A 13186-nucleotide genomic window follows, 5' to 3' on the forward strand; every position below is an offset into this window, starting at 1 on the left:
TCTCGAATCTATTTCTCTGAATGTTATAAGTAAACACAAGGGTTAAAGTAAAAAGTTTTGTGTTTGATACACCCAGAGGTGAGGTAAAAGAGCTTTAAAAAACGACGAGTAAATTTTCAACTATTCTGTGATACGTAAGATGTGTAAAGGAAGAGTCGAAAAGACTCCGGGAGGGAGAAAGGAAAAAAAAAATGAAGAGATAGATAGGTGGATAGATAAATAAGTAGGTAATAATAAATAAATGAATGAATAAATGAACAGTGGCTAGAAGCATAGGTAGATCAATAGATGAATAGATAAAGAGAAAGAGAGGAGAATATAAGCGGCCTTTATTCTGTGTTTTTCCCCTCTCAGTTAACATTGCATTGAACTAGATTGCCTGGAATTCATAATGTCGTTCGTCTGTTACGTCATTTACGTAATTTACGAATAAAGACCCTCCATCCAGATACGTCATCTATGCAATTTTAGAATGAAAACCCCCTCCCTCCAGATAATTTCAGAATGTGCTTAAGTTTGTCTTTCCGAGAAAGAACAAAGACGTTGATAGGAAAGTCTTAAACGAATTCGTTGACATTCGTATGTGACGGCCGTTATTTCACCTTGACAGTTCTGCTCTATCTACCACGATTCCTACAATACATTTCCTATATGTATTGCTGGTTTTTATTTCTCTTCTTGAGATGGTATTTTTGTTTGTTTGTTTGTTTGTTTGTTTGTTTGTTTGTTTGTTTGTTTTTGTCAATTTACAAAAAGTGGGGATTCCCACGCTGTTCAGCGTGCCATTCCAGTAACTTATTTGGCAGTTTGACAACGTGAGCAAGAAGTATGGACATGATGGAAACCTCAATGCAAACGTGACAGCGGCTCTAATTCTGTGACTGTGCAAAGATCCGCCCTCGTCAGAACGTTAATTGATTTCTTGCTATTGCAAATAATAGGTGAGAGATACCCGGATGTGATTTCTGGTCTCTATGAGCAATGACTTTTTGCCAAACTTCTGGGACTTGGTTAGCATAAAGGTGCTGGCTCATGCCACTCACAAGTACAAACCTGCAAACATTTCTTGTGCATAACATGGTAGCACGTTTTTCCTCTTGTTAAACAGTTAAAGTGAAAACACAGTTCTCATGATTTTATGCAAGTAGAACTGTCAATTTTTGCTCCGAAATGTACACATTATATGCATACGAAATGTGTGAAATATCGCTGTAAGTTAGCCAAAAAGGTTCGCCGGAAGTATGACAGTCTCTTATAAGAGCATTCCTGATCATGATGGCTACGTATATAATTTTTATTTTTTTTTATGTTCGGTTATCGATAATCGACAAATCGGCAACAGCAGCTTCACTGTCCTCACCGATTTTCCGCACTAAAATTAATCGAATGAATGGAGCTTTTTGGAAAGTACGATTAGTCGGACGTGATTAATCATCACGTATGTAATATTCCACATACCCACTAGTGAACCGGGAGGGTTCTTCTGGAATCAAAATCGACAAAAATTATGCTGCACTTTTGATCTCAAAATATTCCAAAACAACTCATCATCCTGGCAAATCGCTTCAGCCAAGTAAGTTCTATGGTATACTATTTCGGTGTATTGCAGGCAAATTCCAACTGGTGGAAGATGGATTTTGAGCCTTCTGAGAACTATGATTTGACTTTAAGAGCGTACCAGCGGCACTGGATGAACCTTCCCGAGTGCGATGAAAATATAAATAAATTTTTTTCGGGGGGGGGGGGGTGGAGGGTTGTTACACTGCAAAAGTCGTGATATTGTGGACGTGGAAAGTTATTTTCATCCCATTATTTTCAGTGTAGATCCTATGACATTCGTGATCCGAATACTCCGACTATCGCATGTTATGCTACCTGGACGATGTGGCACAAGAGCAACACATGTTCTTTCTCATGCAAATGTTTCTGACAAATTTTCACATAGCAAAAAAATAGTATGGCATAAAATCCAATCGACTTTTCAGTTCAATCATTACAGGAGGATGATGTCACAACTTGAATATGAATAAAGATGTTCTTGAGGATTGTTTTTAGATGTGGGGTACAAAAAAAAGAAAACATCTTAAATATATGTGATGCTTATTATAGGTAATGATCATCTAACATTGATTACATACAGAACAAAATGCATTAGTTGAGGTCATCATAGATTTGGATTGCAGGAATAAGGAACAAAGCCACCGACGCCCTCATCGACGCAGTTATTTCAATGTAGGTGACAGCCAAATTCCGTGACCGTATTGCTTTGCTGCATGTTGTCATATCCGAATAGATCTGTTTGTGTGCCGAATCGTTTGTTTGCAAAGGAAATTAGCCTGTAATTAAGAGTCCCTCGGGGAGTACTCTCATGGGCCTTGAATTCAGTGTGTGATTTGTGCCAAGCAATCAAAAGTCTCTGTGACTCATTAGATCTCATTTTATCATGTCTCATGAAATACATTCTTTCTTTCTTTCTCTCCCTCTCTCTCTGTGCCGGGATTCGACCTGTGCACAAAAATCTTTGAAGTCGTGATCTTGGCTGAAATTATCATAGTATACAATGAGTTTGAAATGATGCATTTTACTTTATCGATAACTGATTGATTTCTGATCACATGCTATTTACGCTGTGTCCAGGTCTGTTTGAATTGTAGTGGACTGGAATGTCCTCTATAATAATCATATCGTCTTTTGCTTCCACTGAACTTCACCGTTGTTAATGTGTCAAGTTAAAACATTCAGGTTTGTAGAAGAGTGTGAGTGTTTTAGGATTATGAATGATCAAGCCTTTAAGCATGATCTCCACGCATATCCTCGTTCCAATACGAAAACATTTTGCCATGTTTGAACGTCTGGTTTCTTTTCCTACCATAAACCCACACCGGTTCCAGTGTGACCAATGATTTAGTCTTTGAAACAATAGTCGGAAAGACGTGGGAAACCGAGTTTTTAAAACTGCTCCAATTTTGTGGTGAGATTTTGTTCTTTTAGTGTTTAGCCGAATAAGAATCCTTCTGACTCTTATGTTGCCCCGTATTCTGTTGCAGCTCATTTTCGTGGTAACCATGACAACTTGCTGTTTGTAAGGACTAGGCGATAGCCCAGGGAATCAGTGTTCTTGCCAACTGGCGGAAGTACGTCATCTTAAACCCTATTAAAGGGGCACAATTATTATCCGGAAAATAAGGAAGTCTTCAGATCTTAAGCCTTGCTGTATGACGGAGAAAAGTGAAATTTCCCCCTCTTTTAGCCCCGTTGGTTACTTCGTTTTTAGTGATGAGACGATTCCGCTGAAATCCTTATGGTATGCTTAGAGAGGAAAAGGCGGGTGATAGAATCCTGCCCGTCCGAGTTGTTACAAGCACTCGTTTCCATGACAACACGCAACGGGAGAGCAGATTTCAACGCCACGCGCGGAAGTCAAGGAGGTATTGACGTAATAAGGGGGATGTTGGAGGATGGGGTACAGATGAAATGACTGACCTGATTGGACGGAAAGCATAATAGTTGCACATTCCACTGAAATGACATCAACACCAGAAGTAGGCCTACATCATCATTTGTATCAATAACATTTACACAAGCAATCGCGATTCTCCTGTCGCAGAGGTGAGTGTGGTCTCGCATCAGTCTCACTTAGAAATGGCTTCTTGCGTCTTGCTTACTGTATAGCTATCTCTCCTTGCTTCGTCATGTAATCTTTTGTAAAGGGGATGGCTAGTTACTGATCAGTGGGAATGCTGGGAGATGATTGTTCCAATCCTTGTTGGATTCATTTAAGAGTACATTATATATCTATTATTGTGTGAAAATAATCTGCTTCAGAATGGTCTCATATTCAAGTAATGTGCAGTTTAATGTTAATAGCCGTTAACGATCGCCCCGTCACTGTACAGGCATGCTAACCTGGAAACATTAAACTGCACATTATCATTAACAATCATCCCTCAGCATTCCCACTGATTCCCACTGATCAGTTACTAGCCATCCCCTTTAACGTTGCACCCTAAGCATGTTAAGCATGCCAGTGACTGCTTGGGGGTTTTCCACCGAGTCATATTCATACATCACTCAGTCGGTTTTTTTTTTTTTTTTTTTTGACCGTCTTGTCCTGTTGCATTGTCGTTACAACAAAGGACAAGTTAGACAGACAAGAGGTGTTTTACATTAGCGACGGATATTTAATAAAGATGCCTCTTTTTGCGGTCATAGTAAGTTTATTGAAACTATCGTTCTCTCACTCGCACACATACACCCTGTCCCGTCCCCCTCCCCCGATCTACGCGCACACACGAAAGTTATAACATACGGAAGTTGTACGTCCACCTCAAAACGAGAGTTAAAGTTGAGGGGCATTTGATGAACTCTGGATAGAGAAAAGAGCACCGTGATCAACGTGACTGTGTGTGATAAATAGTGTCAAATAAAGAACAGTGAAAGTTGTGAGGCAATGGCATCGTTTCATCTTATTTGCATAATGATTTGACTGCAGACAATATTACTGCATCGTAAACACATGCTAAACTCCATAATACCATCTTCTCATTCTAAGGGCAGACTTGAGTCCAATAACACTTGTGGTATATAATCGGTTTGCTTCATTCTCCTCATCTTATTGACCGTGAATTTGAACTGGAGTGGTAGTTGACTTTATGGTGCGAGTATGACATGAAGTTTCATCTTGGTATACGTATGCTGCTTTGTACGGAAACAGAGCAACCAGAGAAGTAGATCAGAAAGAGATAGATAAAGAGTTATGAACTGTTATAGTTACAGTTCAGAGGGTAAGACAAATCGGCAACTGTGTACACAAAGATTCACCAATTTTCTTTTTCCTCAAATATTTGGGCATAGACGGAACTTATCATCTTATGACAGTATGCAAAAATATATTACTCTTACTATATACAAAGAACAGCTTTGATAATATATATATATATATATATATATATATATATATATATATATAAATTTATGCTCAACAGGTACATCACACAGATTTGCCAATTTGTCTGACTCTCTAAAATTGTTCATTTCATAGCTTTTTGAGTGTGTCTGATTCTTTTCCACCAAATTTTCACTGGTCTACTTCTCTGGGGGTTTTTTCGTTTTTTTTTTTTTGTACCAAGCGACATAATATTAGGGAGGAATTTTCCCTTTAAGAATTTGTATTTGGTTTGAGATAACAGTGAGTACATGTTTCTCCTCCATGGCACACAATTCTATTAAGGTTGACTCCACCTTCGACTAAAAACATATTCCAACTGTGTCAAGGACAAGCTGATTTTTATCTCAGGGTGAAAGAAATTGTTCCCTAAGGGGAAATGTGTATCGGAAGAACAGCAACGATGACTGGGAAAAAAAAAGTAAAACGAATAATCAGTGCGCAAACTTGGACGAAGTTTACATAAGCAATGATCAGTCATCACACGTAGCAGTCAAAGGTTATCTCGATCATCCTGGTCACGTGACAGAAATGTCTCTTAGCATGTCTAGAGCGAAACTTCTTATCCAGTCTGTTCATAGAACACATGCATTGCCATTATTTCTATCGTTATGCTCTGAAGAGAGAAATAACTGATTGACAAATTGCCCTTCATTGGGACCGATTATTTAGTGGTTCGAGTGATAGCCATGGTAAAAAAACACGAACGTACAAATTGTACACGCATACGAGGGTATTGGGATTCGAACCCGCGACCTTCTGATTGCTAGACAGTCGTCATATCCACTCAACGACCGAGCGTCCTGCCAGTGGCCGTTGATTGTTCTGATCACTTCTGGCTGTGGTTATTCTGCATATTTATTCATAATTATCGATGATTCTATAAGTCGAGTTATTGGCAAGAATCATTAATTTGAATGACAGACGAATAGTTTCGACTCTGCTGAAAACACAGCCAGACGATTATGCTACCAAGCATCCCCCAAGACTTACGAGGTTTAAATTTTCTCATTATACATCAAGAAAAGTCACATTCGAGCAATTTTGTATGCTCACCAAACAAGGAATTCTGCGCAAGGAATGCTATGCATAGCACATTACCAGGACAATGTGGATATTCTTACAGGACTGCATGTCTTTCATCTTTTCTTGTATTTGGCTGAATTCCCTCAAAATTTAGTCAAAACTATTTGCTTGATTTGCCTCATTCAATCCGAAACAATTTTCTTTTGAAGAAACATATGTGTTTGGGACATTTTGTGTGAATACTCTTGTTTCAATGACAATGGTCGGTGAAATAGGATTCTTTGTATAGTGTCAATGGTATGTTGGAAGTTTTTTGCGTCTGTTATCTTAAAGTCTTCATTCTGAATGCTAAGTAATCCTTTAAAAATTCAAGCACCGGGTGAATCTCGATCAATGACCCTTAAAGATTACATGTGAGGTTGACTAAATTGTCAATTACGTGTTCTACATAACATGAGAGCTAGTTAAAGTGAGCTTTAGTCGAAAAGACGGTAGTATGGAATACAATTGTATTGCCTTGTAAAGGTGACAACGACATGAGAAGAAATCTGTGACGTAATTAGTCAACTTTTTTCCTGTGATCATTACAGATTCCACGTCTCCTCTCTCCAACTTCGCCTGCCTCGTGGCTCCCGCCACCAACTCCTTCCAGCCCGACCAGCCCGACCCGCCAACCGTCCGCGTCCTCGCTCTTCACGGACCCAGGTTCGTGACATCCAACGTGACATTCGAGCGGCTCCTCTCGTTTGGATCTGACGGAGATTTTCCCGCAAATCACGAGGTTGTATCAATAAACGAGAATACGACAGTTCTGAGGCTTCCACGGAACGTTACCTCTGTGGGAGCATACACGTGTCTACATCATAGTGGAGATCATATTTCCAGAATAACAACACTTTTGCAAGAAACAAATTGTAAGTTATCCTCATGTCTTTCTGCATGAACCATCATCCTCACATAAATGGTAGCCTTTGCTGCATCTCTTGGCGGAAATCATACCAAGGAAAGGAATTAACTTAATTCATACACCGAAAATTGTAAAATCGTAAGGTCTTTACTCAGGTTCCGTTTTTCAGCGTAACAGTCAATTTGTGGACTTGAATAGAAACCATTCTAAAGTTCTAACAGTAGTATGTTATCATGTCAAGAATACTGGATGATTTGATCTTGGATTAATACCCAAATTCGCTTCTCCCATGCCATTCCTCCCCTAAATCCCCAGTGCGAGTACGGCCATTCAAGCGGTCGATACGAGTAAGTGTTAACGACTCGTTTAGCCTGCGCGCAGAGACGGATGTGAGGAAAGTGATTTGGAGAAAGCACGGTGACGCCGTAAGCGACTGGAAACGACAGTCTACGGTAGATGTCGAACAAGCGCAGGCGCTGGACTCCGGACTGTACGAGTGTCACCTGTTTGGAAAACGTGCGGACGGACTCCATGGGATTATGGAAGTTATCGTGAGAGGTGAGTGGCATTACTCACCACGAACACCTGTCCTATTAAAGGCTGTTTCACAAGTCTAGGGCTCCCACAAGGATAACCGCACGTCGAGGCCTCGTTTTAAAGTGAAAATGAAATATAAACTTTTGGCGATAAGGATTATTGCCAACTACCTATGTCATGTGATCAATAACTAGGGTAAATGAGCTTGGCATGTCACAAATAATGTAGGGCAAGATGTTTCCCTGTACATTTTGGCATTTAGAAGAGTTCCCCCCCCCCCCCCCCATTTTGGTCCGTTGGAATAACGTATTTGCACGTTATCCCAATATACAAAAGAAAGATTATGTAGTGTGAGTCAAGAGCAGGATTTCGAACATTGTGCCAATCTTTGAGAAAAGATAACCGCTTGAAAACGACAGATCCATATATCTTAAGTATTGTGAACGCATTTAACAATAGTTTTTATTTGTGTGTGGTTTTTTTCGTTAAGCTTCTACAATATTATGTACACACAGAGAATCGATAAATTTCATTCTTCCGCCATGCGTTACAAATTAAAAATTTGAAAGCCTAAATTCACTTGTGATGTAAAATGACGATGCATTCTAAGCAATGAACGTACCAATGCTATTTCAACGTTACCCCTATGCAATTGAAAGCTGTGAGACAGTATTGAGGGATAAATATATCCTCATTATAAACAGAGAGAATAAGAAATATGTGCATAACAACAAAAGCTTAACAAGTAAATGTAAATTAGATGTTTACATCCACACAGAATGAAATTTCAGTGAAAAGGAGACTGAGCAAGGATGGTTATAGTAAGATGAGAGGAGAATGACTAGGGTGAGATTGAAATCTCAAGAGGGAACTAAATTAGGACCAAGACTAACGGAAGAACGTAACCTCAACGATTTCCTCTTTTAAATACTGACTGTTTTTTTACCGACGTCAGTTATCACTCTTCATTAAGAAGGCAGCACGAAACTCGAATGTTGTCATGGCAACGGTAATCCCTAGAACTTCACTAGCAATTGAATTACAGCGTTAATTGGTAAGCATTTACGGGAAGGGAAAAGGAAATAGTTCTGAAGACGCTCAATTTAATTGAATGTTAGAATGCTTGCTGATACGGTACATTTGTGAAAGTGGCTTTCATCATTCTGTCCAGAGGACTTCGCGCCATGATTTCTTAAGTCCTTGGTCACTAATTTACGTGCAAGGATCAAAATTCGAGATTCCGTGAAGACAGGCGTTTTTTATGACTTCGAAATATCTGTCATTTTGTTGGGACTGAAATACGGTAGGCCTATGGTTGAATGACCTTTCTCTCTCTCTCTCTCTCTCTCTCTCTCTCTCTCTCCAAGTGGGATTTCGTTCCCGGATCTCATAAGAGTAATCCTTCAAACATGTCAAAAGTCGCTCATTTTTGTTGTCGTTTCATGAGGTTGCTTTCGTTTAGGTTCAAAATAATGTTCCATGATATGTAGCTATGGTAGCGATAGCTAGTCTTTTTTTTTATTTACTTATCTATCTATCTATCTATCTATCTATCTATCTATCTACTTTTTATTTATCAATGTGAATTTCTTGAGGTACAAGGGTTTTGTCATTTAGTATATTACGCTGAATAATTGTTATCAACTTTCAGTTGAAGGATAATTACGCATGTTTTTCCTTCTTTTTTTTTACCACAAAGTCACTGGTCATGATTTTTGTACATATACTCTAATGAAAGAACTAAAGACATAATTTACTTTTGTAGTTTGTCACGTGACTATCTTCTCTCTCCAGCCTGTCCAGCTGGTTTCTGGGGCGAGGCGTGTGACAGGGACTGTCTGAACTGCTTCAACGGCGGCATTTGTGATGACGTCACAGGGGAGTGCGCCTGCCCACCAGGCTTCATGGGTCGTCACTGTGAAAACGGTGAGTCAGTAATCTTCGACGGTCAATGAACTCGGCGAGAGAAAAGTTCTAGCAAAGGTTATATGACCCCGAGATTGCTAAAGATAACTCACTTGCAGCAGAAAAACAGTTCATAACATGTATTAATCTGTTTATCAATGACTTTTGCAACTGTAACATTATGTCATTTTTTTTTGCCTTCTCCTGAGGACTGAGTGATAAAGACATATTACTGAGGGACAAAATAGGAGTTACTGATAATTATGTGGCGTTTGTTTGTTTGAGATCAGGCGTAATGAATTGACAATCAACCAGCACTTGGGCAAATGATGGTAATAACCACTCATCCCCAGCGAGAGACGATGGCTATGCGACGAATGTGACTCTTTCTGAACACGTCGCCCAATGTTCAACCTGTTGCCGTATCCTAGCAACGATCCTATAAGCCCTTTTGGAGTCACCCTTGGCCGAGTCTGATTGAGAACAGTCTCCGTATCCTACCAGGTCTCTGCTTCTACCCTAGATATAGCTTCCTCGTGATACGTGCGAACTTAATGTATCGGTGTATCCAAGGACAACATCGACATGATACGCCTTGATCTCATCAACCTCATGCTGTAATCCATCCGACGTGTTTCTTAGCAGCTGAGGATAACATGTGAAGTTTTGCCAAGATCTTCGCCTCTCATGCGCAAGTTCACGTAGTCAAGTACATAATTAGGAACATAATACGTAGGCATCAGGACATGGTTAGGAATACTGTTTGTTACCAAAGATTCCTCTATTTGGAACTCATAACTGAATGGTGATTTCCCCAGCTGAAGTATCTTTTCCACTCTCTTGAGTGGCAACTGTTCCGGTGTTCTTCTTCGAAGCGTCTTCCCGAAGGCGAATCTCGTAGAAAGTGGGAATGCCCCCTTGACACCCTCGTGACCCAGCGGAGTGGAGCGAAAAGATGTGGAAGTGGGAAACAGGTGTTTGTACGCAGCGAAGGCCAGAAAACAGATTTAGCCATATCAGTGACATAATATCGGCCTAACTCAGACTTGCTTCACCATGCCTATCATGTCAGCTTAGAGAGAGAGCCCAGACTTCAGTCAACATGCTTAAGATGACTGTAAGCCGGCACATAGACTAAGTATTAGCATGGAGAGCGGCGATTAGGGACCTATGGTAGCCATCCAACTGTTTAGCATAAGCCCATCCAACTGGACCCCGTCGAAGACCAGATATTGCAGCTGAATATAGTCTATCCAGCCAGCCATCTTCTCAGATGGAAATGAAACAAACAATGATGAATTGCGTAAAGATGTTTCCCTTGTAATGCTTCAGGAAGTTCAGAATCAACTGCCTTCAGAAAATAATGAGAGCTTCTAGGTCTGTATACGAATCAGATTTATCAAAGAAAATTAATTAATTGGTCAATGACACTACTATTCTGCTCTACACTGTGACCGAATGAATGGGCATGCTTGCGATGACGATCCAAACGAATCGAATCGTCACACAGAGAGCGTATTTCACTGACGATCGTCTGTAAGAACATACATGCGAAAATATGCGATCAACAACATGTTGAGGATATTTTGAACTGTTCTAGTATGGCTGCCAACTCTTGAGATTAGGTTACCCATCGCAGGTCATTGATCCCATAGATTTCCATTCGTGTTCTCACTTATTATGACGGTAAAATTTGTAGGATTGCAAAAGAAGAGTTCACTGTCGCCAGAAAATGTTGATTCATTATGCGAATACTTCCTCATTGATTGCGATAGTGAGTGGACATTTTTCTGAGCTAATATGTATTGAGAACTCGTCAATGCGAAAAGTCATCTGGTTTCTACCCGAATGACAGCTAAGGTACTGCCTTTTGAGTACAGTTAAACAGGTGCGTTAAGGTTTGTCCAAGAAGTCAAGTGATGGCAGCGCCCATTTCACAAGGCCAACTAGAAACCCCCACGTTTCATTTCCTGTGCACTCTACGTGAAGTTCTCTTTCGCACATCGCCAACTCTCTTTCTCTCCGTGAAGCCAAGGAATTCAATCGGAAACCGTCGTCTGGAGAATTAAATCTTTTCCAATATCGTCACAGTTGACTTGACTCATCACACCTTATCTCGCGCTCAAGAGTCCCAGGTTTGCGGCCCACGCCACGCTCGCTGGGAAGCGAGAGCGAAGATCGCTATTTCAGACATTGCACTCAATCACTAAACCCATAATGATATGTTTATGAAAGATGATTACAGAACCGCAAGCGGACAGACGACAGCACCGTCTGTACTTGTACAGTATAAGGCACGGAATCCAAGTCTGGCGTTTATTTTTGGCGGGATATTTTGATGTAATTTGTTCAGTGCCAGAAAAGATACTGGGTTACTAAATTGACAGGTAAACGTCTTTCCTTCCGAAGTGCTCAGCAGCAGGCTGTCAAGGGATGATCTCAACGAACGAAGGTGAATGACTCGCAAATTATATGGAAATTAAACGATGTAAACCACTCGAAACATCATGTCTTTAATCCGACGTAGAAAATAATTGGTGTTGATCATCTTTCTGTACTTGTTCTATCGAATATTTTTTAATAAGAGTGTTGAAATACACCTTCGATAGAAATTGGTTTTAGGCTTCACCTCACAATATTCAGTGCTCCCACTGATATGTCAAGATATTTTTATTACCTGACTGTACTTTCAAGGTTTATTTCTTAAAAATAGAGAATATTTTTCATTTGTATGAAATCGTATAAAAACGTACGTTGGAGGATAAGTCATTTAGCGTCTGAAATTTTTATTGATGGTTGGGGATGTATGCCTCAAAATTGACTGTGATAACAAGAAAAGAAATGACACAATCCTGAGTTACAATAAGTTTAATATTGCACGGGGTGTTGTTTTTAATAATTGACTTTTTATGTACAAACAACAATCGACTAGTAAGGAGATGACATCATCATATAATGTTCAAGTTCAAGTTCAAGTTTAAGTTCAAGTTCAAGTTTATTTTCATATTTCCACTTTCTCAGTGATGAGATTACAAAATGATTGACAGTAAAACAAGAATACAAAAAATATACAACTATTATCTTTTGATTGGAGAAGAAAGAAAAACCAAAAACATACTTAACACAATTGTATATGGTCATATCATCTGAGGATGTCACAGGTAAATGTCAGAAATATGATGGGGCCTACATAAAAGCAATGACGCTTGTAAAACTGTAGGTTCCCGAATTCATAGGCATGAAATTATACGGAGAACGGATATGTTTATCTTGACCAACTAAAATTATACCAGTGCAAAAATCAATATAAAGAATGAACTAATGAACCACATGAATATCGCTCAAACCAGACTGTATAGATCTCGCCGTGTTTAAGAGGTTTATAGATGTTATTCATGTCATGAATTACTTGCATATATACTTGATTGATAGGGACATAGATGCGATAGACACTTCTAGACTTCATAACTTGCGTCTTTTGTCCGACTACTTTTAATGCTCCCCTTTAATTGACAGCACTTCATGGGCACATTATGAATCTCAAAGGGGTTGAATAAAAAAATCACAAAAACCTATGAATATATAGAAAATGACTCTGTGATATGTTTTAATGCAATCCAACCTCTGACCTCTCACTGACCTAATTTTTAACCCCTAGCCCTGGGAAGCGACGTTTTTGGACAGCTGGGACAGTTTCGGTGCTCGGATGGTACCAGAGAGCGCTGCAACCATGGTGCGCTGATCTGCATGGGTCACCCTCTCGGCTGCTCGTGCGCTGCGGGCTTCTCGGGGTGGGACTGCAAAGAAGGTTGGTAGCACCGACGGCGGCTGATGCTAGGTCTCAGCACTGATTGCTGTTTCGAATC

General features: G+C 39.9%; 1 protein-coding gene across 1 annotated transcript in view; it reads left to right on the plus strand.

The window, feature by feature from the left end:
* The window catches only part of LOC140236457 (receptor-type tyrosine-protein phosphatase F-like), a 133222-nt gene that overhangs the window by 41218 nt on the left and 78818 nt on the right, over positions 1 to 13186 (plus strand). Inside the window, exons 2-5 of the mRNA XM_072316382.1 lie at positions 6562 to 6885; positions 7194 to 7436; positions 9210 to 9341; positions 12979 to 13128. Of these exons, the coding sequence (XP_072172483.1) occupies positions 6562 to 6885; positions 7194 to 7436; positions 9210 to 9341; positions 12979 to 13128 (849 nt within the window). The remainder of the gene's footprint in view (positions 1 to 6561; positions 6886 to 7193; positions 7437 to 9209; positions 9342 to 12978; positions 13129 to 13186) is intronic.

This window comes from Diadema setosum, chromosome 13 (assembly GCF_964275005.1).
Source record: "Diadema setosum chromosome 13, eeDiaSeto1, whole genome shotgun sequence".
Lineage (NCBI taxonomy): Eukaryota > Metazoa > Echinodermata > Echinoidea > Diadematoida > Diadematidae > Diadema > Diadema setosum.